The sequence below is a fragment of the Podarcis cretensis genome (genome assembly GCF_951804945.1).
Source record: "Podarcis cretensis genome assembly, chromosome: 10".
Classification (NCBI taxonomy): Eukaryota; Metazoa; Chordata; class Lepidosauria; order Squamata; family Lacertidae; genus Podarcis; species Podarcis cretensis.
The window spans coordinates 11,248,703-11,274,773 of record NC_137179.1 but is presented as its reverse complement, the minus strand read 5'-3'; the positions used below and the strand labels follow the sequence as shown (position 1 = coordinate 11,274,773).

Sequence of the window (26,071 nt, the reverse complement as noted above, 5' to 3'; positions counted from 1 at the left end):
GGACTCTTCTCTTCTCATGAGGTGGCCAAAGTCTTGGAGCCTCAGCTTCAGGATCTGTCCTTCCAGTGAGCACGCAGGGCTGATTTCCTTCAGAATGGATAGGTTTGATCTTCTTGCAGTCCATGGGACTCTCAAGAGTCTCCTCCAGCACCATAATTCAAAAACATCAATTCTTCGGCATTCAGCCTTCTTTATGGTCCAGCTCTCACTTCCATACATCACTACTGGGAAAACCAAAGCTTTAACTATACGGGCACTGCCATATAGATATTCAAATGGTGTGCACACACCATGTCATATGATCGCTTATGCGAGGCAGGGCTTACATCGCCCCCTGTGATATTTTATTCAAGTTGGCACCCCTGGAATGGTGGATTCTGTTATTTCATTAACTCTGCAACTTATGTAAATTGCATTAAGCAGCTGATGGTGAGGTGAATACTGTAGTATTTGATGGAAACTGGAGTATTTGGCAGAACTGAACCACAGCAGAATGGAAACATCTCCGAATGAGATGAGTTGCAACAGAAATTATTGCTTGCTTACATCTCTAGTGTGCATACATGCATTTTTCAAGAAACATACCTTAGATATTGATATATTGCTTTTCAGAGGATCACAAAGAAACTTGCATACAACTTCCAAAATAATATGCACCAATATAAAAATGATATAAATCAGACAAGATGAGCTACATGGGGTTGGTTGTAAGCTACAACTCTCCTCTTCTCATGGAAAGATGGTTCCTCAATACTTCTGTAGTGGCAGCTCAGCACTTGAGGGACAGAGAGGTCAACTTAGCTGAAACACCAGGAGCTGAATTGTAAGTAGTTTTCCAGGTTGCCTGGCCTTCTTTTTCTCTCACATCTCCACAGGCCAAGGTGGTTTCTGAATCATTCTGTGATGGCAGGCACAGGAGGGAATGGCCACCTCAGCTGGAACACCAGGAACAAGATGGTGGGCAGCTTTCCTGGCTGTGCTCATGCACAGACACACAGAAATTAAATGAACATGCCTTTTGAATCTCCAACTGTAGAATAAGAACTAAACTTTCTGGCTTCATGTCGATGGCGTGAGGCTAAATTCATTAGTGTTTGTAAAGTGTTCTAATAGTCACCAGCAGGTGGTAAAAATGGCTGCCAATTTGAATGCCAGGTAATTTGATAGGATAATTATACAGCTTACTAAAATTAGAGGCTCTTTGCCAGGAGACTTCTGAAGACTGAGGAACAATCACTAAGGATATAGTTAGGTTTCTCCAGATGTTTTAAATTCTAATGGGCAACTCTCTCTCTCTCTCTCTCTCTTGTTGCTTAAGTATTATAAATAGAATTTCAGGCGGTGATTGGCTAAGGGGCGAATTTTAACCATTATGGAAATGTGCTCTTTCTCTGGAAGATCAGGGATGACTTCTCATTGCGCAAAGACGGATACAACTTTGCAAGCTTCAGCTTCACTGGTGCCAAAAACCTGCCAAATAAAATCCAAGCAAGATATACTAGATGATTCCTCTTACTCTGCCGTGTGTTGAAGGGGAAAGCAGCAAACATTTGAAGAGGGGGCTGGCCAGATTAAAAAGAGCAGGGTTCCTGCACCTTTGCTGGTTTGTAGACGAGGGGCCTTTTTCTCTGCGAGGTGAAGAGGCGTCTCCTCTGTCCCATGTAAACGAGCCAACTAGACCAGCAGCTGAAGCTTCTTTCTATACTAGTAGTGAGACGGTGATTTCCATGGCACCTGTGGGCAGCAGAATGGCTTAGGTGTGGCATGGAGGAGGACATTTGGCACACATACCTCTGTCCTCTGAGACCTTGGTATCCCTTCGCAAGCATCTGCTGCCCAAAACAGCTGTCTCACTCTGCCTAATGGCAGGGACGGCTCTGGGTGTCATGCAAACTTCACCTGCCAACATTCTGACATCTACAGAACAATTAAACGTGCAAGAGCCCTGTCCTGTTTTGCATTTGGGCAGCCTTTCCTGAAACATGTAGTAAAACTGTTTCTCATATTTCCCTTGTTTACATCGACACAATACATTTACAGCACTATCATGCCGCTTTATCCAAAGAAGCTGTAGTTTGTTAAGGGTGCTGCTGGTTGTTAGGAGATATCTGCCCCCCCCCCAAGAGCTAAACTTTGGAATGATTTAACAACCAATCCTTCTTCAAAGCGACCTCTTGGAATTGGGAGTTCTGTGAGGGGAATGTCGGTCTCCTAACAACTCTCAGCACCCTTAGCAAACTACAGCTCAGTTAACGTCAGGCCTTCCCAATTTGCAGTTGGGCGATTCCCGCCTCCCCACAATTGGAATAAATAAAGACACAGGACAACATTGAATAAGGTTAATGGGCAAAAATTGGCCACAACTTTATTGGTTACAGGTAAGAGCGGTATTGGCTTTAGGCATTGGCCCTATCAGACTATCCGGCTTCAGCCTGTTGGCATGAAAACCGGAAAGGGTTAACACCAGCAGGGGGAGCCCTGGGATGCACTCGGGGGCGTGCTTTAGGCCCTGGCCTCCATAGGTTTCGGACGAGGCAACGCCCCCCGGAATCCTTTACCGGATTACCCTTAATATTTGGGGGAGGTGATGGCACTCCCCCCCCAACACATCTACATAATAATACCCCTACCAATGCCTAACCAGTTCTGAAATAATGCAAGGACCAAAACATAGCTGTTTTTTGAAAATTGCATTGCTCTGAATTTTCAGTTCAGTTCTCCAGACAAACAATGTGTACAAATAAAAAGATATGCTGTGGTGAAGAGTGCATAAAAATGCACCTCAGTGAAAATGCCATGCAAAAATGTGTTATATTAAGGCAGTATTTCTCCAACTTGGGTCTCCAGCTGGTGTTGGACAACAACTCCTATCATCCCTGACCACCGATCCTGCTAGCTAGGGATGATGGGAGTTGTAGTCCAACAGCATGGTACCCAACTTGGAGAAACACTGGTTTAGGGGCAACTGCTGCGGAATGCATTGGTCAAAACTCATAGAAAAATGGTTTAGTTAGAAGAAACGTTCACAAAAATGCCAGCGAACTTTCAACAGCGTTTTTTTTTTTTTTTTAAAGAATTCACAAATTGCTGAGGGAAAGTGGAGAGCTGAATATAAGATCAGAAAAAGAGAGAAACGGAAATCAACAGACTCGTCTATTCCTAACAAGTACTGGGTTTTCAAAATGGAGATGATGTCAGCTTTTGCTCTGCCAATTTATTTCACACTGAACCCCAACCTGCCAGTTCCTGACCTTTCTGGTCTCCACCCCTTGGCCCTGGCCACAGCAGGTAGAGCCAATCCAAAGTCAGCCGCTTTATGACCATATAAGCTGCACTAGACCTTTGTTTCAAGTGCAATGCATTCAAAGGCTAAAATTCCCCATTTGGTCCCATGAGAACATGGGACATTTCCCCTAGCACCATGCAAGCTAAGCATTCCACAGTGCAAAGTCAAAAGTTTCCTTGGACTTTCTTTATAGGATGATGATGGGGAGGAAAAACATTTTTTTGTTTCGATGCTGAACCGCACAGCTGAATTTTCAATGATGGAACAAATAAGCAAGATGGTTGTATTTTTGTTTGAAGGATTTTACTCTGACCTGTTAATTCTGCTAATGAAGATGGTTCAGAACCACAATAATAAAAAATGGGTTTAGAACAGAAATGAAACAGTCATTGAAAAGGTAGGCGGGAATTAGGCCAGATCTGTATGAAATTTTAAAGTATGCCTTTGTTACACACTTGCAAAGAGCCAAATGGAGTATACAAATCTCTAGAGATCACCAGTATAATTTCTTTATCATGTTCCATTTAAAATTTAATTATGTCGTCTACAACGAGAGGAGTCTGAGTACTCTAAATAGGTCAGGCAATGAACAGCTTCACAATATTATAAAGGTTTGCTGCATGGAGATATTTTCCTCGATGCCCTGGTATGTGAAGGAAACCTTGTTTGCCATGAGGGGGGAAGGAAAAAGGCAGACAAAAAACAGGACCGAATGCACAGGTGAATAGAACAAAGGATTAGAAGCTGAAATCCTTCTTTCAAATTATTATCGACCCTCTCTGCATTGTGTATCAGGAGAAATGACAAGAAAATGTAGTGTCATGGAAAGGGAAGAAACACGTGATATTGGCAATAATGAGTGAGAAGGTGATAGCTAGATAGGTACAGCATCCCTGTGTCAAATTCTCCCCTATATTATTGGGTGAATTTCCAGTTCCATGCAGTTAAATTTGCAACCTCAAAATGTATGGAACTGCTAGTGGCCATAGGTACAGCATCCCAATGCACGTTTGTGTGCTTAAACATTGGGGGGGGGAGGTCATTGTTTATGGCTGCCGAACCTTCAGAATGGAAAGTTTGAATGTGATGGTGGTGGCAAAGCCAAGGCTTTTATCTGCTCCCAATTCAGCTTAGCAACCCTGCAGCTCAGTGAGTTTGCTATTGCGATGGGAGAGGATGGGAAGAACATGACCCAGATCAGATCATTTATTCCAGGAGTCAGCAAACTTTTCCAGCAGGGGGCCGGTCCACTGTCCCACAGACCTTGTGAGGGGCCGGACTATATTTTGGAAAAAAAATATTGAACCAATTCCTATGCCCCACAAATAACCCAGTGATGCATTTTAAATAAAAGCAAACATTCTATTCATGTAAAAACACCAGGCAGTCCCCACAAATAACCCAGAGATGCATTTTAAATAAAAGGACACATTCTACTCATGTAAAAACATGCTGATTCCTGGACTGTCCGCGGGCTGGATTTAGAAGGCGATTGGGCCGGATCCGGCCCCCAGGCCTTCGTTTGCCTACCCATGATAGTCCACACTAGAATCCGCAGTCCTAGGGACCCCCTTACAAGTCCAAGGCCTCCCCAAGCCCCTGCTTCTGCCTTTTAAATCTCCTTTTAAAACTTTTCTATCTTCAAAAGCTAATTTACTCATTTTACTTACAAACATTTATATACCGCTTAAACTCTGCATCATGAAAGCAAAAAACGCAGCCTAAAACCAGTAAAACAGCAATACAAAAAGTATACCAATGCAAATAAAGCAGCAATTCAAACATGTGAAACTGGGCCCAATCTTAGGGTTCAGGAAAAGCCTGGGCAAAAAGACATCTGAAGCAACTGATGGTTGCTGCTTCACATATGGCAGAGGTAAGGACACTCCGCAGAACAGGGGCAACAGCAGAAGACGCCTTTTGTGTGGTCATTGCCCTATGGTAGCGTGTGATTTCCCCCAGGTAAGCCAAGTCATCTTTCAGGTCTACATTGAAGCAGGCAGCATTTCAGATAACCTGGTCTCTTTTGGGGAAAAAAATACAATATTTTTCGCTCTATAAGACGCACCCAACCATAAGATGCACCTAGTTTTTAGAGGAGGAAAACAAGAAAAAAAATATTCTGAATCAAATGTTGTTGAAGAAGCTTTGTGTGGCTATCCCTGAAGCCAGAACAGCAAGAGGAATTGCTGCACAGCGATCCCTCTTGCTGTTCTGGCTTCTGGGATAGCTGCACAGCCTGCATTCGCTCTGTAAGACACACACACACATTTCCCCTTACTTTTTAGGAGGGGAAAAGTGCGTCTTATAGAGCGAAAAATACAGTAATCTTCGAGATGCTCAGATATTGGAGCAGATAGGACACTGTCAAATGTCTCAAAGCATCTGACTGAAAGTGACAGGCCTTGATGACATTCTGTTGCACAGGAGGGGGGGGGACCCACTTTGCCAGCCTTAGCACCAATGGAACATGCACAACCAGACATGCACACACCCTGTATCAATGGCAAGTATAAAGTCCTAAGTCACCATAGTTGTGCCCCACACCAAAGAGAGCTTCTGAGTGCCCATATCCTTTCTTTAACCTGGGACAAGTAGAACAGAGGAGTGGGGGTCAAGTACTTGTTAGAATTCCTGCTCCATGGTTGCAGTCATGGGACTGTTGTCATCACATGGCGGTATATGTTTTGACTCCACAAAGTGGGAAGTGACGGAGACAGGATGTTTGTATTGCTGTGTTCCATGAAGTGGGACTATTGTCCTTTGTTCTTTTTCTCTTTGCTGTCTGATGCTAGAGAGAGAGGGAGCCATGTTCCAGTGCTTCGTGTGTGTTTATATGTAAATAAAGTAGATTAGCCAAAATGCTGAGTTGCTGAGGTCTGTTATGCAATTGCGCAAACTCTGCAGATCCCTAAGTGTGCCGATGTCTGTTGGCATCGGTCGCTGTGATGTTCGGGCAGAAGAGAGCTTTTGAAGCTCCCAAACAAAAGACCAGGAGGGAGAGAACATGCCAGTTGGGCATGTGTCTCTGCCAGGGTCCTACTCGAGTGTAGGCTGAGCTCCTGACACTCTTTTAGTCTTTCAACTTTCGCTATATCTGAGATTGCCGAAGCAGTCATTTTTTTCATGATTAAGGACACTTACTGAGAATACATGTTTATCAGGACAGCGCTAGGGAGGCTGGAGACACAAATCACACACAGCTCTCTCTGTTTCCCCTCTAGCAGCCTAGATTGTCCACCCAGCAATCTCCGTAGTGCTGCTCTTTGTTGTTGTAGCAACATTGGTTTGCCTGCACCCTTAGCTAATCCTTTTAGGTTTTAATTATTGTTGTTCTGTGACAGCCAGTAAGCAACAGGCTTTTAACCATCAGATAGCAACTATGATATCTTTTCAAACAGAAAACAAATGACCAATCGGTCAGAAGAGCGTGCAGACAGAGAAAGCTATGTCACGTAATGAAAAGTGGCTTCCAAAAAAAGGGGGGAGGCTTTTAAGACACTGCGGATTTCCAACAGGTACAAGTGTGAGAAACAACTGTATTAATCTCAGGTGTTTCTTTGTTCTCATTTCAATAAGTCACATATTACTTATACAAATCTATTTTTTCCCTAGTGACATGCCACTATATTTTAATTTTAACACAAGGCAAGCATTCAAAGTGAGATTAAGTTTATTAAAAGGGGAGAAATGGAGGCATTTGAAGGCATCTATTAAAAATAAATAAATCAAGGCTTTAATTTTCTTTTACTCCTAATTGATTTCTACTGGAAAAAAGACCATGTCCATTGCCAGTTAAATGCCAGCCAAAATTAGATTAACAATATCCGGTGTAATTACATATCTTCATGTACAGATCTCAAAACCTTTATCCCACGACACAGTGGATGAACCTATGTGCCGTTAAATGATTAGGAAGAGATTCCAGCAGCACAGCTAGAGATTGCTACTGCTTTGAATCGTTTTCTTGAAACAGTAGCAACCGTACCTTTGTAGCTCTGAAGAATAAAAATAAATCACAAAAGTGTCATGCTCCGACAATCATTAACTGGTAAATAAACAAAATAACTTCAGTTGCCTTGCTTCAAATTGCACCAGAGTGTTCCACAACACAGATGAAGCTATCAGAAGTCTAAAAACCAGGGCAAGAGAGAGAGAGGAAACAGACAATTTATATGCAACAAGACTGTGCTCGCCAGACTGCTATCTAGGGAGGGAGGGCAAAATTGCCCAGAACTCACAAAAATAAGACAAGACATCTTATCAATATGATCAAAATCTTTAGCAAAACAAGGCCCAGCACTATGCAGAAAGCAAGGTTCTGCCACACTTGCACACATTTCAGCAGGAAAACAGAAGCCCGGTTATAATAAATAGCGTTGTGAAAATGGTTGTTAACAAGCTGTAGTATAATTGCAACGAGGGTATCTCTGTTTCCATGCTGCACGTTTTTCATTATGAATAAACAACAAATTGCAATGCAATATTCACCGAAGAACCCCTTTTCTCTCACTCCGTCTCCCTGCCACATCTTGAAGCTCATTAAAAAAAAAGCCATTTGATGGAATAAAAAGGAACAGGCAACAGTGGAATGAGGAGCAAAGCAGAAAGCAAGCTTCTGTACACATGTGAGTTTCAAGCGTTTGGTTGCTTTGCAAACGGGGCAACTTCTGAATTTACCTCCAAAAAACCCCGCAGGTCTGTGATAATTCATTGGGTGTGAGGGATGAACAGCAGGCTACATTAGCACAACTTTGGGACATGCTGGGGATTATACGCTACAAAATGCAACACCAATGCTATTTCATAACCAAAACACAGATATCAACAGAGTTCAGGAAGCAACATCATCTGATCCTAGGAGAGGGGTAAGGAAGCTTTTGAAACCCAAGGGCCACATTGTTTCCTGAACAGCCTTCCAGGGGCCATATGAGAGTGGAAGGTGGACGGAGAGGGAGAAGTGAGTGGAACAACAGATTTGACTTAATCTTTGTACAGCAGGCCGATATATTCTGTGTTCACAAACACATACCGTATTTTTCCATCTATAAGACGCCCCCATGCATAAGACGCCCTCTATTTTGGGGGACTCAGATTTAAGAAAATGGGGGAAGGCGGCCCAGGGTATAAGACACCCCCTAATTTTTGACATTATTTTTTAGGGGGGAAACCTAGTCTTATACACGGAAAAATACGGTATATAGAAATAAATGCTTCATAAAGAAATAAACAACTCTCTGACTTTTAGAAGACATCTGAAGGCAGCCCTGCACAGAGAAGTTTTTAATGTTTGATGTCTTACTGTGTTTTAATTTTCTGGAAGCCACCCAGAGTGGCTGGGGCAACCCAGTCAGAGGGCTGCATATGGAATCATAGAATTGTAGAGTTGGAAGGGACCACAAGGATCATCTAGTCCAACCCCTGCAAGGCAGGAACCTTTGGCCCAACGTGGGGCTCAAACTCACAACCCTGAGATTGAGTCTCATGGTCTATCTAGCTCAGTAGTGTCTACACAGGCTGGCAGCAGCTCTCCATGGTTGCAGACAGGGGAATCTCTCCCAGTCCTACGTGGGACTGAACCTGGGACCTTGCGTAGGCAAGGCAGGTGGAAGCATGACAGAGGCTTCATCAACATGGTGAATAAACCTTATTCCAGTGTCTGCAATTTGTTTTAACCCTGAATTATACAGTGGTGCCCCGCAAGACGAACGCCTCGCAAGACGGAAAACCCGCTAGACGAAAGGGTTTTCCGTTTTGGAGGCGCTTCGCAAAACGAATTTCCCTATGGGCTTGCTTTGCAAGACGAAAATGTCTTGCGAGTTCCTGCGGGGTTTTTCCCCTCCCCCCCTTTTCCTAAGCCCTAAGCCGCTTATCAGCTGATCCGCTAAAAGCCACTAAACCGCTAATACCGCTAATCCGCTAAGCTGTCAATGGGCTTGCTTCGCAAGACGAAAAAACCGCTATACGAAGAGCCTCACGGAACGGATTAATTTCGTCTTGCGAGGCACCACTGTACATTGTTGTTACCCGCTTCACGACCTGTTAGTAAAGGCCACATAATACCATATTTAATCAAACATTAATGCACACTTTTTTTGCCAAATTACGTTGCGAAAATTAGGGTGGACGTTAGATTTGGTGGCACATTACATTCGAGTAAATATGGTTATTTATTATTATTATTATTATTATTATTATTATTATTACTACAGTGGTACCTCTGGATGCGAACGGAATCCGTTCCGGAGCCCCGTTCGCATCCAGAAGCGAACACAACCCACGTCTGCACGTCTGCGCATGCGCAGGTCGCGATTCGCCATTTCCGCGCATGCGTGTGACATCATTTTGACCGTCTGAGCATGCACAAGTGGCGAAACCCGGAAGTAACGCACTCCGTTACTTCCAGGTCGCCACAGCGCACAACCCAAAAATACTTATCCCGAAGCTACTTCAACCCGGGGTATGACTGTATTATTATTCCTGTCAACTCTGGCTAATGAGGCTTTGCAGCTTCCTGAAGCACTAGAAAACCCCTTCCTCTTTGCACAGCTAGCAAACGGAGGTGAATCGAGGATAAGCACACACAGGCTTGTGTGGAAAGCGGTGGGCTCTCCTTCATTAGAGGTGTCTAAACATACCGTATTTTTCTTTCCATAAGACACACTTTTTTCCTCCTAAAAAGTAAGGGGAAATGTCTATGTGTCTTATGAAGCGAATGCTGCGCTCGCTTTAAAGCAGCAAAGCGGGACAGGAGCCGCTTACATGGGTGTAAAGCAAGCACAGTGGGAGCCATGTAATCCCTCCGACCCCATGCTCAGCCGCCCCATTGGGATGGGTGCACGTAAGCGCACACGCCCTTGGGACGACGCTCGTGTGGGCGACGTCCCACGTCCCCACAGGTGATGTGCCACCATGCCAGACCCTCCTTCCACCACTTTGTCTTGCCAGGACAGTAGTGCCTTCCTTTGCAGAAGTGTGAAATTTGAAGGGTGGTTGTGGTTTGGTCCTTGTGTTGTGTACAAAGGTGTGAATTAGGTAGATTGGACTTTAAACGGGAATTGAATCAGATTTCTCCCTCATTCCTCCCACATATGAAAGCCCCCAGAGCTCTCTGCAATGAAGAAAAAGGAAGAAAGTCCCACTTCTCTTAGCTTCATTAAAATAATGGTGTAGGTCCAAACCATACCATCCTTAGATCTAAGGGACTCAATGTGGGAAGCTCATATATTTATAATAATAATAATAATAATTTATTATTTGTACCCCGCCCATCTGGCTGGGTTTCCCCAGCCACTCTGGGCGGCTTCCAACAAGGATGAAAAATACACTAAAATGTCACATATTAAAAACTTCCCTGAACAGGGCTGCCTTCAGATGTCTTCTGAATGTCAGGTAGTTGTTTATTGCTTTGACATCTGATGGGAGGGCATTCCACAGGGTGGGCGCCACTACCGAGAAGGCCCTCTGCCTGGTTCCCTGTAACTTGACCTCTCGCAGTGAGGGAACCGCCAGAAGGCCCTCGGAGCTGGACCTCAGTGTCCGGGCAGAACGATGGGGGAGGAGACGCTCCTTCAGGTATACTGGACCGAGGCCTGTCCCCCTTACTAGGGGATAAAGTCTCTCTTCATTTGTTAATGACTGTGATGATGGTTCTTAATGCCACTGTTGACTGCTGTTCACTTTACATAGTTGAAATATTATTCTGATATACCGGTAGTTTATTAAATAGTTTAGTATTTTATCAGAATATTTTTTTTTTCTTGTTTTCCTCCTCTAAAAACTAGGTGCGTCTCATGGTCAGGTGCGTCCTATGGAGTGGAAAATACGGCAGTTTGGATGGCTATTTTTCACAGATTCTTTAGCTGCGATTCCTGCACTGCAGAGGGTTGAAGATGGCCCTCGGAATCATATCCAACTCTACATTTCAATGATTCTACAATACCTAAGGGCAACTATGCTGAATCTGTTCCTTCTCGGGAAATAATTCTCCCTCTCTAGTCTCTTAAAGGATTCACAGGGCCTTTGGAAAAATCCTGGTTCTTCTTAAATGTCAACCATACAGACAAAAATCCAAAAGCAAACTGAAGTTACCAGTTAAGTATTCCAAGCCTTAACCTAGCAGTTCATCCAAGATTTACTTTCTCAGGGCAGTAGGTAGCCTATCAATTAGAGAGATGCACACACTTACTCACGCAAAATCTACCATTCCACAGAGCTGTTCTGCAACTGCGTCTGCCTGCCAAATGGTCTCCCCACCCCCCTGGAAAAAAAAAAAATCCCCCGCATGTTTTGTAACTATTGTTTCACATACAAATGTTCTCTTTTTTCCTTAAACCCTTGACAGGCTGTCTTGGATGCTTCAGTTAGAGGGTTTGCATGTTCCCTTCAGCAGCTCCCCAAAGCCAACACACAGATCTGGTTTAGCAGAACAGCTTGCTTACCTTGGTAGTGTTCCAGACAACTCTGTAGCGGTCTCTCTGCAAAAAAGAAAAAGAAAAAAGAGAAGATACACAGAAGGGAAACTTCGTTAGTATTTAAAAGAGCTTATTCCTAATGACTTTGGGAAGGGTAACAAGAACTTAAGACATACGTTGAAAGCAGCCAGCTTTAATTAGGGATGTTTCCAAAATTCACACTCAAATGTCTCCCCAGATTTTGATGCTCCGAAGTGGAACGGATGCATCAGGAATTAGCCTGTTTCTTATTTCCGAATTTTGTACAGGGTGTTGTGCACGGGCAGTTTGCAGCAGCTTCCTGCCTTTATTTACAGCAGCGCCATCAGGGCAGGACTTTGGGGCAGATGTCTATGACTTTACTGAGCACCATGAGCTGAGGAGTCTGCAAAGGCCTCAGGGTGGGCTTATTATATTACGAAGTAAGCAATATGCATTGCCCTCTAAGGAGGGAGGCCGCCGTACAATCAATACACATTTACAACACAGAGGCACATTATTTCAGTGCATCATTTGGGCGCCCTCTCTTGGGATAGGGAAGACATCCGATTCACTTTGCATGTCAATGAGAACTACCTAATTGGTGCTTTTCAGAAATGAATCCAAACACGGCCACCCTTCGAAATTTGCAATGCAAATTTTGCAACGCATCTTTGCTTCTCCAAATTTGGCAATGCAGATTTCCAGCTAGGTAATGCGCACAAAGAACGCATATACCGGGGTAAAGCATGCACAAAGATGCATAGATTAGTGGGAAAGCATGCAAAAAATGCATTGTATTAGGGAAAATTCCATCACTAGGAGAAATCCAATGGTGAATTTTCATGAGGACTTTGAGAAGCAACATTTTGCGAACTGCTGTGGAAATGTGGAGAACTAAAGACTGGGGGGGGGGGGGGGGGAATGAGACACCAAAAGAAACCAAAATTGTCAGCTTCACCCTTTCCAAGTCTTCTCCTGTCTCTGCATTATCAATGTAAACAGGAACAATGACAAAACTCTCAAGAAATGCAATCTTGGTTTGATTGTAGACATGACCACATAAATAATATTTTTGTATGGTGAATGCAAGGATGGAGCACCAGAAGTTGTCTTATACAATCTCTGACTATTTCTCCATCTAACTTACACTGACTGATAGCAACCCTCCAGGGGTTCAGGCAGGGGTCTTTCAAATTACCTCCTAACTGATTGTTTTAATTAGAGCTACCTGTGATTCAGCCTGGGATCTTCTGCATGAAAAACATATGTTCTGTCACTGAGCTATTCTTCTTCCCATTAACATACCAGAGAAGATAATATGGAATCTGGTTTTTTAAATTTTAATTTACTCCACTTAAAAAAACAAAAACAAAAAATTCTGTACCTCTGCAATCCAAATCCTGCACCAGGAAAAGATGAATTATGTATATAACAAGGATAAAGAAACTGGATAATCTCCCTTATTTGAGAATTGGACTAGGTCTGGAGAAAGGCTAAAAGGAAGATGGAGAAAGAACCATGAGCCAGTTGGGGATCCTATCAACATTAGTGCAGACCTGGCCAATTCTAGGCCCAGGCACACATATTAATTGAGTCCTCCAATCAGGATTAAAATTTGTTCATTAGCAACCCAGTGAGACCAAGCCAATGATTATTTTCATGGTGGCAGGGGGTGTCCTTTCCCAAGAATACAATTATAGAATGATATCTTGTATAAGTGCTTGTACTAGTTCCTGGGTTGATGCTAAAGGAACATGCTGCAGGGATTGGATCCATGGAATTTTTAACTTATTGTCCTCTTCAATGAGTGGCTGCCATATTACTTATTAGATTTATTCCTCATCCATTACTATATGGTTCCAAGTGAGGTTACAGCAATGGGGAGAATACCTCATTCATGGATTATGGTTTGTGTGCGAGTGACTTTTGTTGTTGTTGTTATTCAGCAAAATTCTCTAGTTTCTGGGATTACAGCAGGTGAGACAAAGTGGCTGCTTGCTGGGGGCAGGGTAGGGGAATTAGGTGAGATAGTGAGCTTGGGGGAGTGCCAGGTTGCCAGCCACTGCTGATGAGGGCTAGAAAGCCTATCTTTAAAATTAGAACATTAAAAATACCAAATTGCATTTAATGCCACACCTTGTACTCCAGCAGAACTACAGTATACACACAGTTAGGCTGATGGCATCTTAAAAGTCAAAAGCATTTGGATCTTACATAGCCACAGATGAGTTGTACCATATGATGCCATTGCCTGATAACAGCTCTATAAACTCTGCTCCATTAGACAATTGAAAATCCAAGCTACAAAGACAAGCTGGGACGACATCAAACAGCATGATTACGGACCACTATTCCCCAAGCTTTGGAAGTTTCCCAGTTAGTTGGTGCAGCAAATACCTGCACGGACACAACTTCTTAACCAGGAGGCATGGATGATCAACAGGGAATGTGATTGCCATCCTATTCTGCTTGCAAGATTTGTAGGGATAGTAATCTGGTCAACAATGGAGAAGGCATGTTGCATCAGGCGGGAGTTTTCATTTGTTCCATCCTGGAATTTCCCTAACATTTTCCCATAACAAAGCAGTGCCAGCTTCTGCTGCAGCCTTTCTGCCTCAGTGCATCCTATCTAGATTTAACTTTCATAAAGGGGTGTAGGAGTGTGTGTGTGTGTCTGTCTGTGTGTGTGTGTGTGTGTGTATTAGGACCGGGCCAAAATGGAAACATTCTTCCACTGGGTTATGTGCCCCCACCACTATCAGAGGCAATATACCACTGAGCCTCTTGGGCTTGCCGATCGGAAGGTCAGCGGTTCGAATCCCCGCAATGAAGTGAGCTCTCGTTGCTCTGTCCCAGCTCCTGCCAACCTAGCAGTTTGAAAGCACACCAGTGCAAGTAAATAAATAGGTACCACTGCGGCGGGAAGGTAAACGGCGTTTCTGTGTGCTCTGGTTTCCGTCACGGTGTTCCATTGCACCAGAAGCAGTTTAGACATGCTGGCCACATGACTCGCAAAGCTGTCTGCAGACAAAAACTGGCTCCCTCAGCCTGAAAGCAAGATGAGCACCACAACCCCATAGTCACCTTTGACTGGACTTAACCATCCAGGGGTCCTTTACCTTTTTACCTTTACTTCTGAATGCTGTTTGCTGGGAATTGCAGGAGGGGAGAGTGCTGTTGTAGTCTGGTCCTCCATTCAGGGCACCATCGTGAGAACTAGACGCTGGACTATATGGGCCTTTGGCCTGAGATCCAGCAGGGGTTGTCTTATGCTCCCCAAAGAAATATGTCTGAGATTCTTTCTCTCACATCTCCTTGGAGGGAAAAGAAGCTACTCTGCAGAATCATCTCGGAATATCCTCCATTGCTTTTCATGGCAGTCACCATCTCTCCCCTTACCAACGTATTCATATAATACCCCAGAATGATGCTAGAATTGGGGCACTGGATGATACTTCCTCCACTTGTAATGGAAGTAAACACAAGCCTTGAGGGAGGAGGGAGAAGAAAGAAGCTTTGAGATGTGCGTAACCCCCTTTGCAATGAATAAAGTGAGCTGCTGACTCACATATTTCAGCAGCAATCTTTCATGTGCTTAATTGCGCTCAAATAAAAATGTCACCCTTTCGGCAGATCAAATTCTCACTTTAGCATTATACATGGCAGCAGAAGGGTAATGACTTAGGACATCATGCTCGAATCCAAGAATGCAGGTCATAAGTCAGGAGAGCGCGGCACAAAAAAGAAGAGAGAAAGAAACAAAGGTAAAAGAGCAATAGATGAAAAGGCCAGGTGTATTATTCCCTTGTAGCTTTCAACGCCAGACATTCTAAAATTCAGCCTGCAGGCAAGGCACGACAAATCCAAGGACCCCCATCACCCCATTTGCAAATGAAGGAAGGAACATTGCAGCAGTCCATTTTTATCAGCTGCTACAATGATGTGAAATCCTTATTTCAAGTACTCCTAGAAATGAGCAAGGGTCCATTAATCTGAACAACTCAGGGATATAGCACTGTAGCTCAGTGGCAGAGCATCTGTCTAGTATGCAAAAGGTCCCAGGTTCAGTCGCCAGCACCTCCAGGTAGGGCTATGAAAGATTCCTTCTTTTAAAACCCTAGAGAGTTGGTGCTAATCAATGTAGACCAATATACAATATTGTATATTGTATATTGTCTCCCTGCTTATTTAACTTATATACAGAATTCATCATGCGAAAGGCTGGGCTGGATGAATCCCAAGCCGGAATTAAGATTGCCGGAAGAAATATCAACAACCTCACATATGCAGATGACACAATCTTGATGGCAGAAAGTGAGGAGGAATTAAAGAACCTTTAAATGAGGGTCAAAGAGGAGAGAGCAAAATATGGTCTGAAGATCAACATCAAAAAAACTAAGATCATGGCCACTGGGCCCATCACCTCCTGACAAATAGAAGGGGAAGAAATGGAGGCAACGAGAGATTTTACTTTCTTGGGCTCCATGATCCCTGCAGATGGAGACAGCAGTCACGAAATTAAAAGACGCCTGCTTCTTGGGAGAAAAGCAATGACAAACCTAGACCATAGCTGTCAACTTACAGATTTGAAAATAAGGGACCAGCAGCCTCGAAAATAAGGGATCAGCAGCCAAAATAAGGGATCAACAATTACTTTGATAAAATACATATTTTGTTGCATGCAGATGGCTTCAGATACCTATTAGGTCCATAAATTACCATATAGCATATATTCAACACAAAAAAACAGCAACAAGTTGTTGTTGACAAAGGACAGCTGGACATAGAAAGGGCCCCATTACCTTCAGTAGCTTATTTAAGGGACATCATCAATAAGGGACAGCAGCGGGACACGGCGCTGGGATAAGGGACTGTCCCGCCAAATAAGGGACGCTTGACAGCTATGATCTAGACAGCATCTTAAAAAGCAGAGACATCACCTTGCCAACAAAGGTCCGTATAGTGAAAGCTATGGTTTTCCCAGTAGTGATATATGGAAGTGAGAGCTGGACCATAAAGAAGGCTGATCACTGAAGAATTGACGCTTTTGAATTATGGTGTTGGAGGAGACTCTTGAGAGTCCCATGGACTGCAAGAAGATCAAACCTATCCTTTCTTATGGAAATCAGCCCTGAGTGCTCACTGGAAGGACAGATCCTGAAGCTGGCCACCTCATGAGAAGACTCCTTGGAAAAGACCCTGATGTTGGGAAAGATGGAGGGCACAAGGAGAAGGGGACAACAGAGGACGAGATGGTTGGATAGTGTTCTCAAAGCTACTAACATGAGTCTGACCAAACTGCGGGAGGCAGTGGAAGACAGGAGTGCCTGGCATGCTCTAGTTCATGGGGTCATGAAGAGCTGGACATGACTAAACGACAACAAATGTAGACCAAGGGTCACCAACCTGGTGCCCATGGGCACCATGGTGCCTGTGAAGGCTTCCAGTAGTGCCCCAGATTCTGATCTTTTACTATTAAAAAAACCCAACCAATCTCAAACCCAACCAGAAAGTTATGGGGCATAATGTGCCATAATCTTCCAAGCGATTTCTGTGAAACCATATCTGTGCATACAACTTTCTTGCGTTATGAGACTAATCAGGAGAAGCAATAATGTGAACCATGCCATTTGTACACATGCACACCAAAATTAGACAGTCCATCCTGTTATGGTGGGGATGAAGAGTTGGATTTGTGTAATGCCATGGCCCAACCCCCTATGCATTGGGCTGACTGCAGGAGGAAGTTACACAAGGACCAGCCCAGTGTGTTGCAGTTCTCAGCCTCAAATCAATCTCTGGCTCAGTTCAAATCAGGCACCATCTCCACTCTTGAGTCGCTGGTTCTGACCCACCCAACAACTGCCAATAGCTCTGATAACAAGAAAAGAACTCCTTGCAGCGATCAAGGAGATAAAAACGAAAAGCCATTTTATGCAGTCTTCAGGCTCAAAGAGTCTGCTAAAAAATACCGGAAACCACAAGAAAATCTGCATTTGTGTGTGTGTGTGTGTGTTATCTAGGTTGCAAATACTATAATTTTCAGAACTGCAAATCTTAGAGCAGAATAGTAGGGATGTTACACCTGCTTTCAAAAGAAAGAGTTGTTGGCCTGCCTAGAAAATAAGTACAACCAGCAGTTAGGAGGTAATCTTGCATATAAACTCAGTACATAGAATGAGAAGCCATCAGCCTGACACTAATCCAATGTTTCTTTAGCTGCAGAGGTAAAGCCGTATGCTTTACAAATTTTACAGCTTTGTAAGTACAAGGAGCTATGCTGACAAGTAGTCAACACATTCACACAGCCTATGCTTTTATACGTAACAAGTGCTGCCTTGGCATTGGCTGCCCTGCCGTGATGTCACAGCACAGGGGGAAGACTAATCAGTCACAGTGCAGTTGTTGGTGAGAGAAAGGCCCACAAATGGGAATAGGGAGGAATAGAGAAGTTTGGAGGCTAGAGGGATTATTTGGGTGGGAGGAGGTGTCAGCAGCAGGCCACAATAAAACAGACCAGCCCAAAGATGAGAGCAGCGAGTGATGTTGGAGGAAAGAGAGTCGAGGAGGCAGCACGTTATGTATTTGGAAGCATTTGGATGCAGGTATCTAATATAATCGACATCCCTCCCTCCCCAGTGGCTGACTGGAATGGATATATCCGGAGGGTAATAATCTGAAAATGAGATAAATGTTGACATGAATGGTAACTGTGAAAATATTAAGTGCCCTACAGGCCACTGAATGTGCAATTTAGTTATACATTTGTCCTCCACACGGAGGCAGCTGCAAAGTTAAAAGCGCTCAACTTTTAAATTCATGTGGCTGTACTATCTCCCTGCTCCTTCAGTATTCTCCCACCTCTGCACTTGCAAGGTCTTTCTCCCACAGAATATTATCCCTCTTGGAAAGGAGATGGATTCCGCACGAGACTCCCTATAGATTTGGCAAATCTGATTCCACAGAGTCGTATTGCTTTCCACACCCAACATCTACTCATATTTTCTTAAAACCATCTCTTCTGCAGCTCTGGCAGCTATTCACTTTATTTTTACTCATGTACCAAAAGTAAAGGGTCCTCCTAGAATGTTTCCCTCCCTTCCCCCACCCTCCTCATATCCTTTTCCCTCTCCCACATGAAACAAGGCATGTCCCAGAAGAAACTATAGGAGGGGTATGGTCTGAAGATACATGGGGTTTTGCTGAAGACACACAAGCCTTACCAAAGGTATGCAGGTCTGGATCAAGTCAACACAGAGAAGTGTGACCACCTGGGAGCCACATGGAAACCTATCAGCTTTTAAAGTGTAAAGGTAAAGGTAAAGGGACCCCTGACCATTAGGTCCAGTCGTGACCGACTCTGAGGTTGCGGCGCTCATTTCGCTTTATTGGCCGAGGGAGCCGGCGTACAGCTTCCGGGTCATGTGGCCAGCATGACTAAGCTGCTTTGGTGAACCAGAGAAGCACACGGAAACGCCGTTTACCTTCCTGCCGGAGCGGTACCTATTTATCTACTTGCACTTTGATGTGCTTTCGAACTGCTAGGTTGGCAGGAGCAGGGACCGAGCAACGGGAGCTCACCCTGTCGCGGGGATTCAAACCGCCGACCTTCTGATCAGCAAGTCCTAGGCTCTGTGCTTTAACCCACAGTGCCACCCGTGTCTCTAGAGACTACCTTACACTGCGTTTAAAACCAAAATCGCATTTGGATAGAAACTGTTTCTCGGGCGGCTAGTCCTAGTCTTTATAAGCCTGTACCTTCTTCCAGAAGGCAGAAGCTGAAAGAGATCATTTCCAGGGTGCGTATTATCCTGCACTATCTCTGCAGCTTTCTTATGACATCTGGAAGCGTAGATTTGATCCAAGGTGGGAAGAGTGCACCTAATTATTCCCTCCGCAGTCTTTACAACCCTGGACAGCATTGTTTTCCCCCTGACCATGCATATATCCATGTTAAGAGCCAGGTGCCAACTTTCCAAAATCCAGATGAGCTCCCCGCACCCTGGACAAAGCTTGCAAATACTTCGGCTGGGTCTCAATTCAGCTGAAAGGCACCAACGCTCACTAAAATCCAGCACTATTATTTTGGAGCAGTGATTAACTTCAGCAACAATGCATCACCACTCAACCAGACATCTGCCCCCTCCCCCCTCTCTCTCCCCAAACAATAATAAATTCTTAAGGCAGTTTGCACCATTAAGGAACTGTTAGACTTCACTATGTACAGGTAGGTCTATTAATCACCCCACCCTTCATGTCCTATAATTCTGCCACCGTTAAATAAGAGGAACTACTAAGTAACCGAACCAACTATTAAATGAGCCTTCACGCTCATTAAAAGCTCACTTATTTGGGCTTCAGAAACGGCAAGTGTAACCAGCCTGGGAGGAGTGTCATCGAAGTTGGGAAGATGACACAGAAATCTTCATTTATCCAGCAATGTTGTCAGAGACAGAGAAAGGAAAGAGGAGAGGAGATGTGTGAGAGAGGAGAAGGAGGCACAGAGAAGGCAACCAACAAGGTTTAGGAACAGAAATGTGGGAAAGAATTCGGTTTGGCTCAATTAGTACTTCCTGACATGATGTGGAAACTGAAACACTTTGGGGAAAATTCAGAGAAGTGATGGTTCCAACATATATAAAAAAAGTGTGAAATAATGTGCATTTTTTGGTGGGGAGGGCATGCATTAAAATGCATATCCTTGTTGACAATAGATCCAAATTACAAATCACAAACCGGCTTCCAGGAAATGTGTATATTAGGCAAAATTGCATAGAAAAATTCGCATATGGGGATAAAGCTGCACTAAAATGCTGATGTATTTGTGAGAGACTCCCCCCCCCCCAGCAAACTGATGTGAAAATGTGATGAGCCAAACTTAAGGAGAAAAACCAAAACTGGCAGTTTCCTCCATGCCCACTTAGGAACCATTTTCTGCAGTTGAATTAAGAAAATGGCAAATCTTATAACAAGAACTATGCAGCTTTTTCAATTGTGTTATCAAAGGCCAATTTATCAGTTTGGTGTTGCTGTTGTTGTTTATTTAATGGTGGGAGTATCCCACTCACCCCCAAAAATCAGATTGTGAGAACTTATTATTAAATGTAATTATAGATGTCACCAAGGCCTCCCCCCCCCCCCGTAGAAAAAAATTATACTTTATCGCTGAAAATGAGCAGCGCTGGGAGCGTTGAGGAAGAACAGCCACAAGCAAGGTTTTGAATTGGGAATGATGCCATTTATTTTCACCACAGCACATGCCGCTGTGCATGTATGTGGCAAGAAATAAATCCGGATTTTTATATTTTATTTTTCTAAAGAGCTGCTGCCAATTAGCAATCCTATTCAAGATGTTCAGTTCAAGGTCAAATGCCTTTGTCTGCATGTAACAATAGACTGAGACTACAGCAGTCGTGCCGGATCCTCTGTGGATTATTAATTTCTACCCCATCCTCTTCCAGCACTCGAAACAGCTTAATAAAAATGAAAAATCATTAAAACCATCAATAGGATTCCAACCCCCCAAACCCCCCCCCCATTTATATATACGGCTCTTATATTGTCCCACCTTCTGGCACCAATGGAGCCCTTAAAAGCAGTTTGCAAATCACTTTAATTAATGTTAAGGTCATCATAACGAACCACCTCTTTCAATATCAAAGTCCTGAGATGCTGCACTTCCATTTCACGGAACAGCAGCGGCAACAACACACACAGACTAGTTGGCATTTAAACTCTAGTCTCTTTGGCCTGAGCCCAAACTCTTTATACAGTGGTACCTCAGGTTACAGATGCTTCAGGTTACAGACTCCGCTAACCCAGAAATAGGCTTCGGGTTACTTCAGGATGAGAACAGAAATCGCACAGTGGTGGCACAGCAGCAGCAGGAGGCCCCATTAGCTAAAGTGGTACTTGAGGTTAAGAACAGTTTCAGGTTAAGAACAGACCTCCAGAACGAATTACATTCTTAACCCGAGGTACCATTGTACTACTTTTCATCCAGTTTGTTCTGGTAGCAGTGCCGTGAGTGCTTACAGAATCGTAGAACTGTAGCATTGGAAGAGACCATGAGGATCATCTTGTCCAATTATTATTATTATTAATATGCCGCCGATCTGGCTGGGTTTCCCCAGCCACTCTGGGCGGCTCCCAACAGAATATTATAAACACAATAAAACATCAAACATTAAAAACTTCCCTAAACAGGGCTGCCTTCAGATGTCTTCTAAAAGTCAGATAGTTGTTTATTTCTTTGATATCTGACAGTAGGGCGTTCCACAGGGTGGGTGCCACCACCGAGAAGGTCCTCTGACAGGTTCCCTATAACCTCACTTTTCACAGCAAGGGAAGTGCTCCTTCAGGTATACAGGGCCAAGGCTGTTTAGGGCTTTAAAGATCAGCACCAACACTTTGCCATAAGTGGTGTGGGGCTCAAACCCACAATCCTGAGATTAAGAGTCTCACACTATACCAACAGAGCCAAACAGCATCCATATATATGAGGGAAAACAGGAGCCAGCTCCTAGGGACTGAGATCCCTTCCCCCAATAAAATATTTGAGGGGGCTGCACCCCAAGGCAATAGCCATTGCCATTCAAATACTGAGCAGGCAGCCACTATTGTGATTATGTGGGGTAGGGTTTACCTGCCCCCCCTCTTAAGTTGTGGGTGAACATATCAGATGACACAGCAATTCTTCAAACAGCTCTTGTTTAGTCACATGCCAGAACAGAACTGAACTGAAGGGTTCAGCCAGCCTGCTTATATAGAGCTCCAGTACAATGCAACTGTAACAACTTTCTGCAACTATCCAATCACTGAAGGTCACTTTCAATCCCTTATTTGCATATGTGGACCTGAGTGAAAACTATCTACAGTATCCCCCTGCTGGCCCAGGGTGAGAACTTCAGTACATAACACCCCCAATTTTTATTCAAGTTGGCATCCCTGTGAGGGTGGGATTAGCAGACTTGAAAAAACCTTGCAATTTGCAGAAGTGCCCAAAATAAATTAACCTAGGCAAAGAGACTTAAGGGGGGGGGCAAGCAGCCCGATGAGGACCCAGGTATGCTAAGTGGCAACAGAATGCTGAGTGCCTCTTGGGAGGTGCAGGGACAGAAAAGCAAGCAGAACAGGGAATGCAATGGAGTATTGTAGAGATGGGCATGTTTACTGCTTAAAGCACTGACTGCACACAACAGACTTTTGGTTGCAGGTACCTCTTGCAAATTCCTGTTTTCGGTTTTTCCATAAAACAACAAACCCACCCGTTGAATATCAGCCAGCCCATCTGCACCTCTTCACACATGTGTGTTTGTTCCAAACAATACATTTCTGTTTATTTTGCCAGTTTATATTGCCAGCTTAAATTACAAACAGGAACCTTGCACTGAATCACTCCCCCCCCCCCGCCTTTCCCCCCTTTTCGTATATCACTAAAGAAAATGGACGGCCTGCAATAAATATAACCCAATTTTCATTTCCGCCTGCTCCGGTGATCTCAACCATTTGTGTCTCTGCTCAAATCCATATGACATAATAGATGTTAAACCTGTTATACCTCCCAGGACCAAATATTGCTTCTACAAAATAAATGTAATCTGGGGAGAGGTGGGGAGGCAAATAACACCCTCCCCCCAAACCAGCAGATTGTTTTAAATAGTGGCAGCTGTTTGAGGCCGATTCAGAAAGTTTGGAATCTGTAAAACTATTCCCAGCACAGAAGTTGAGTGGGAAAAGGGCAGAGATGAAGATGCCACATTGTGCAAATCTGCATTGCATATTTAGACACATAGTTGGTCCTATCTTGTGGTCTCACGTTGAAATGCACATAGGCAAGAACACAAGAAGAAGAAGAGTTTGGATTTGATATCCCGCTTTATCACTACCTGAAGGAGTCTCAAAGCAGCTAACATTCTCCTTTCCCTTCCTCCCCCACAACAAACACTCTGTGAGATGACTGGGGCTGAGAGACTTCAGAGAAGTGTGACTAGCCCAAGGTCACCAGCAGCTGCATGTGGAGGAGCGGAGACATGAATCCGGTTCACCAGATTACGAGACTACCACTCTTAACCACTACACCACACCGGTTCTAATCACCCCATTCTCCGGAGCTGCTGGGTCCATTTTGATTCACTCAACACATGCCATACTTTCCGTTTTCATGCTAAACTTCCAAAAAAGGAAAAGAAAGACCTGAAGTTGTTTCTGGGAAAACATCTGCAATGATGCAACTTTCATCAGCCAGGAAGGGATCATAGGAAGCTGCCTTATAAGGAGTAAGACTATTGGTCCATCTGGCGCAGAATTGTCTACACTGATTGGCTGCAGCTCTGCATGATTTTGGGCAGGGGTCTCTCCCAGCCCTCCCCAGAGATGCCAGGGATTTTACCTGGGGTCTTCTAACAAACAGGTATCTCAAATCAAGAGCTACCAAAAGAAAAATGGACATTATTTATGTGTGCTACAACAGCGGCAAGAATCTTGATTGCACAATATTGGAAGATGGAAGAAATACCATCAAAGGAACAATGGCAAGAAAAGCTGATGAACTATGCAGAATTGGCTAAGCTAACAAGCAAACTACGAGAGAAGGACAAAAAGGACTTCAAAAGAGTCCGGGAACCATTTACAGTTTCTTTGCTGAAACAACAGAATGGACTGGATTCACTGGCAGGATTTGAACAAACTTTCACAATTTGATTTGAGTAACAGATATTTCAGAGAAATGATAAGGGATTTTATTTTTGTGTAGGAAAAGCAGGACACGATAAATAAAACTAAATAACTCAGCAGAGGGGGAGTTGAGGGAGGTCCAGAGGAGGGGAGGGAGAAGAATTTTAAAAAACATGATGAATGAGATTTGTATCATTAATTGTTATAAAATTCAATAAATTTTTTTTAAAATAATAATAACCTGGGGTCTTCTGCTTGCAGGGCAGATGGTCACCCACCGAGCATTGGCCCTCCCAAGCAAAGGTTGAGGGTGCATATTCCCACTGCCCAGAACAGGAGAGGTAATACATTTCGTATTTCTCATTTCATGTTTCTCCACCCAACCCTTACTTCCTAGCCTATAGGAAGCTGCCTTCATGTGGTGTAATCTGTAACTATGCAGATTAGCAGCAGCTCTCCCGTGATTTGGACCTGACTCTATCCCAGACCTGCCCAGAGTTGGCAGGAACTGACATCTTTCACATTCAAAACATGTGTTCCACCACAGCTCATCCATGGGGAATATACAGTCATACCTCAGGATGAATACCCTTCAGGTTGAGCGTTTTTGGGTTGTGCTCTGCGGCGACCCGGAAGTAACGGAACGTGTTACTTCCGGGTTTCGCTGCTCGCACATGCACAGACCCCTGTTCTCCAAAAACTGAAGAGTAAGAACTGAATAGGAAAGAGGCGGCATGCCAGTCACCTCTAGTTTGCAATTATCTGGCAACCACACATTTTACAATGTTGGCCTTTGCATAGCTGGCTGGCTACTTTTAACCAAACACGACTCCTCACACACTCTAATATAGCCAACAGCCTTTGTATTTTTGGGTTGTGAAATAAAAACAACGGGCTGTATCCGAGGTTAACTATACTTTGAGTAGACTCATTGAAATTGATTCAAGTTAGCATGGATTTCAATGGGTTTACTCGAAGTATGGCCAATGATGGATGCAACCTGTCACTTTGCTACCAGACTGGATTGAAAAATATGGGTAAGCACAAAGTCAAAACTGAGTTGGGATGCATTCAAGGCAGTGGAGATTGGCGTTCATGGGGAGTAGGAGGGAGGCCAACGGCAGGGGGAGCTAGAGACCATGAAAGGCAAAGTCAACAAATTCTGGATTAGTTTCCATCCTCCTCCCGGCTGAGATTAAGAAGGAGGGAGCAGAGAGGCAGTGCCACTCTCTGAGCTGGGGGTAAGAAGGCAGGGCAGGTGAGAGCTGGCACACTGAGGTTTATGGGACAGTGCCCCATTCAACCCAACAAACCAACCTCCACTGATTCTAGGGGACTGCCAGGGGTTTGTTTTTCTTTTACATAAAGCACAAAGGGAATCTTTTGGCACAATGAATATACAGTGGTACCTCGGGTTACATACGCTTGAGGTTACAGACTCTGCTAACCCAGAAATAGTACCTCAGGTTAAGAACTTTGCTTCAGGATAAGAACAGAAATCATGCGGCGCCGGCACAGCGGCAGCAGGAGGCCCCATTAGCTTAAGTGGTACCTCAGGTTAAGAACAGTTTCAGGTTAAGAACGGACCTCCAGAATGAATTAAGTTCTTAACCTGTAGTACCACTGTATCTGATGAAATAAGCTCCAGAATACAGATCCACAAGCAACAGTAAAA

General features: G+C 44.0%; 1 protein-coding gene across 6 annotated transcripts in view; it reads right to left on the bottom strand.

The window, feature by feature from the left end:
- The window catches only part of CELF2 (CUGBP Elav-like family member 2), a 561,934-nt gene that overhangs the window by 444,758 nt on the left and 91,105 nt on the right, over nt 1-26,071 (bottom strand). For all 6 annotated transcript variants that reach the window (XM_079992647.1, XM_079992627.1, XM_079992629.1 and 3 more), the window contains exon 2: nt 11,728-11,763. In XM_079992647.1, coding sequence (XP_079848773.1) covers nt 11,728-11,763 — 36 coding nt within the window. The remainder of the gene's footprint in view (nt 1-11,727; nt 11,764-26,071) is intronic.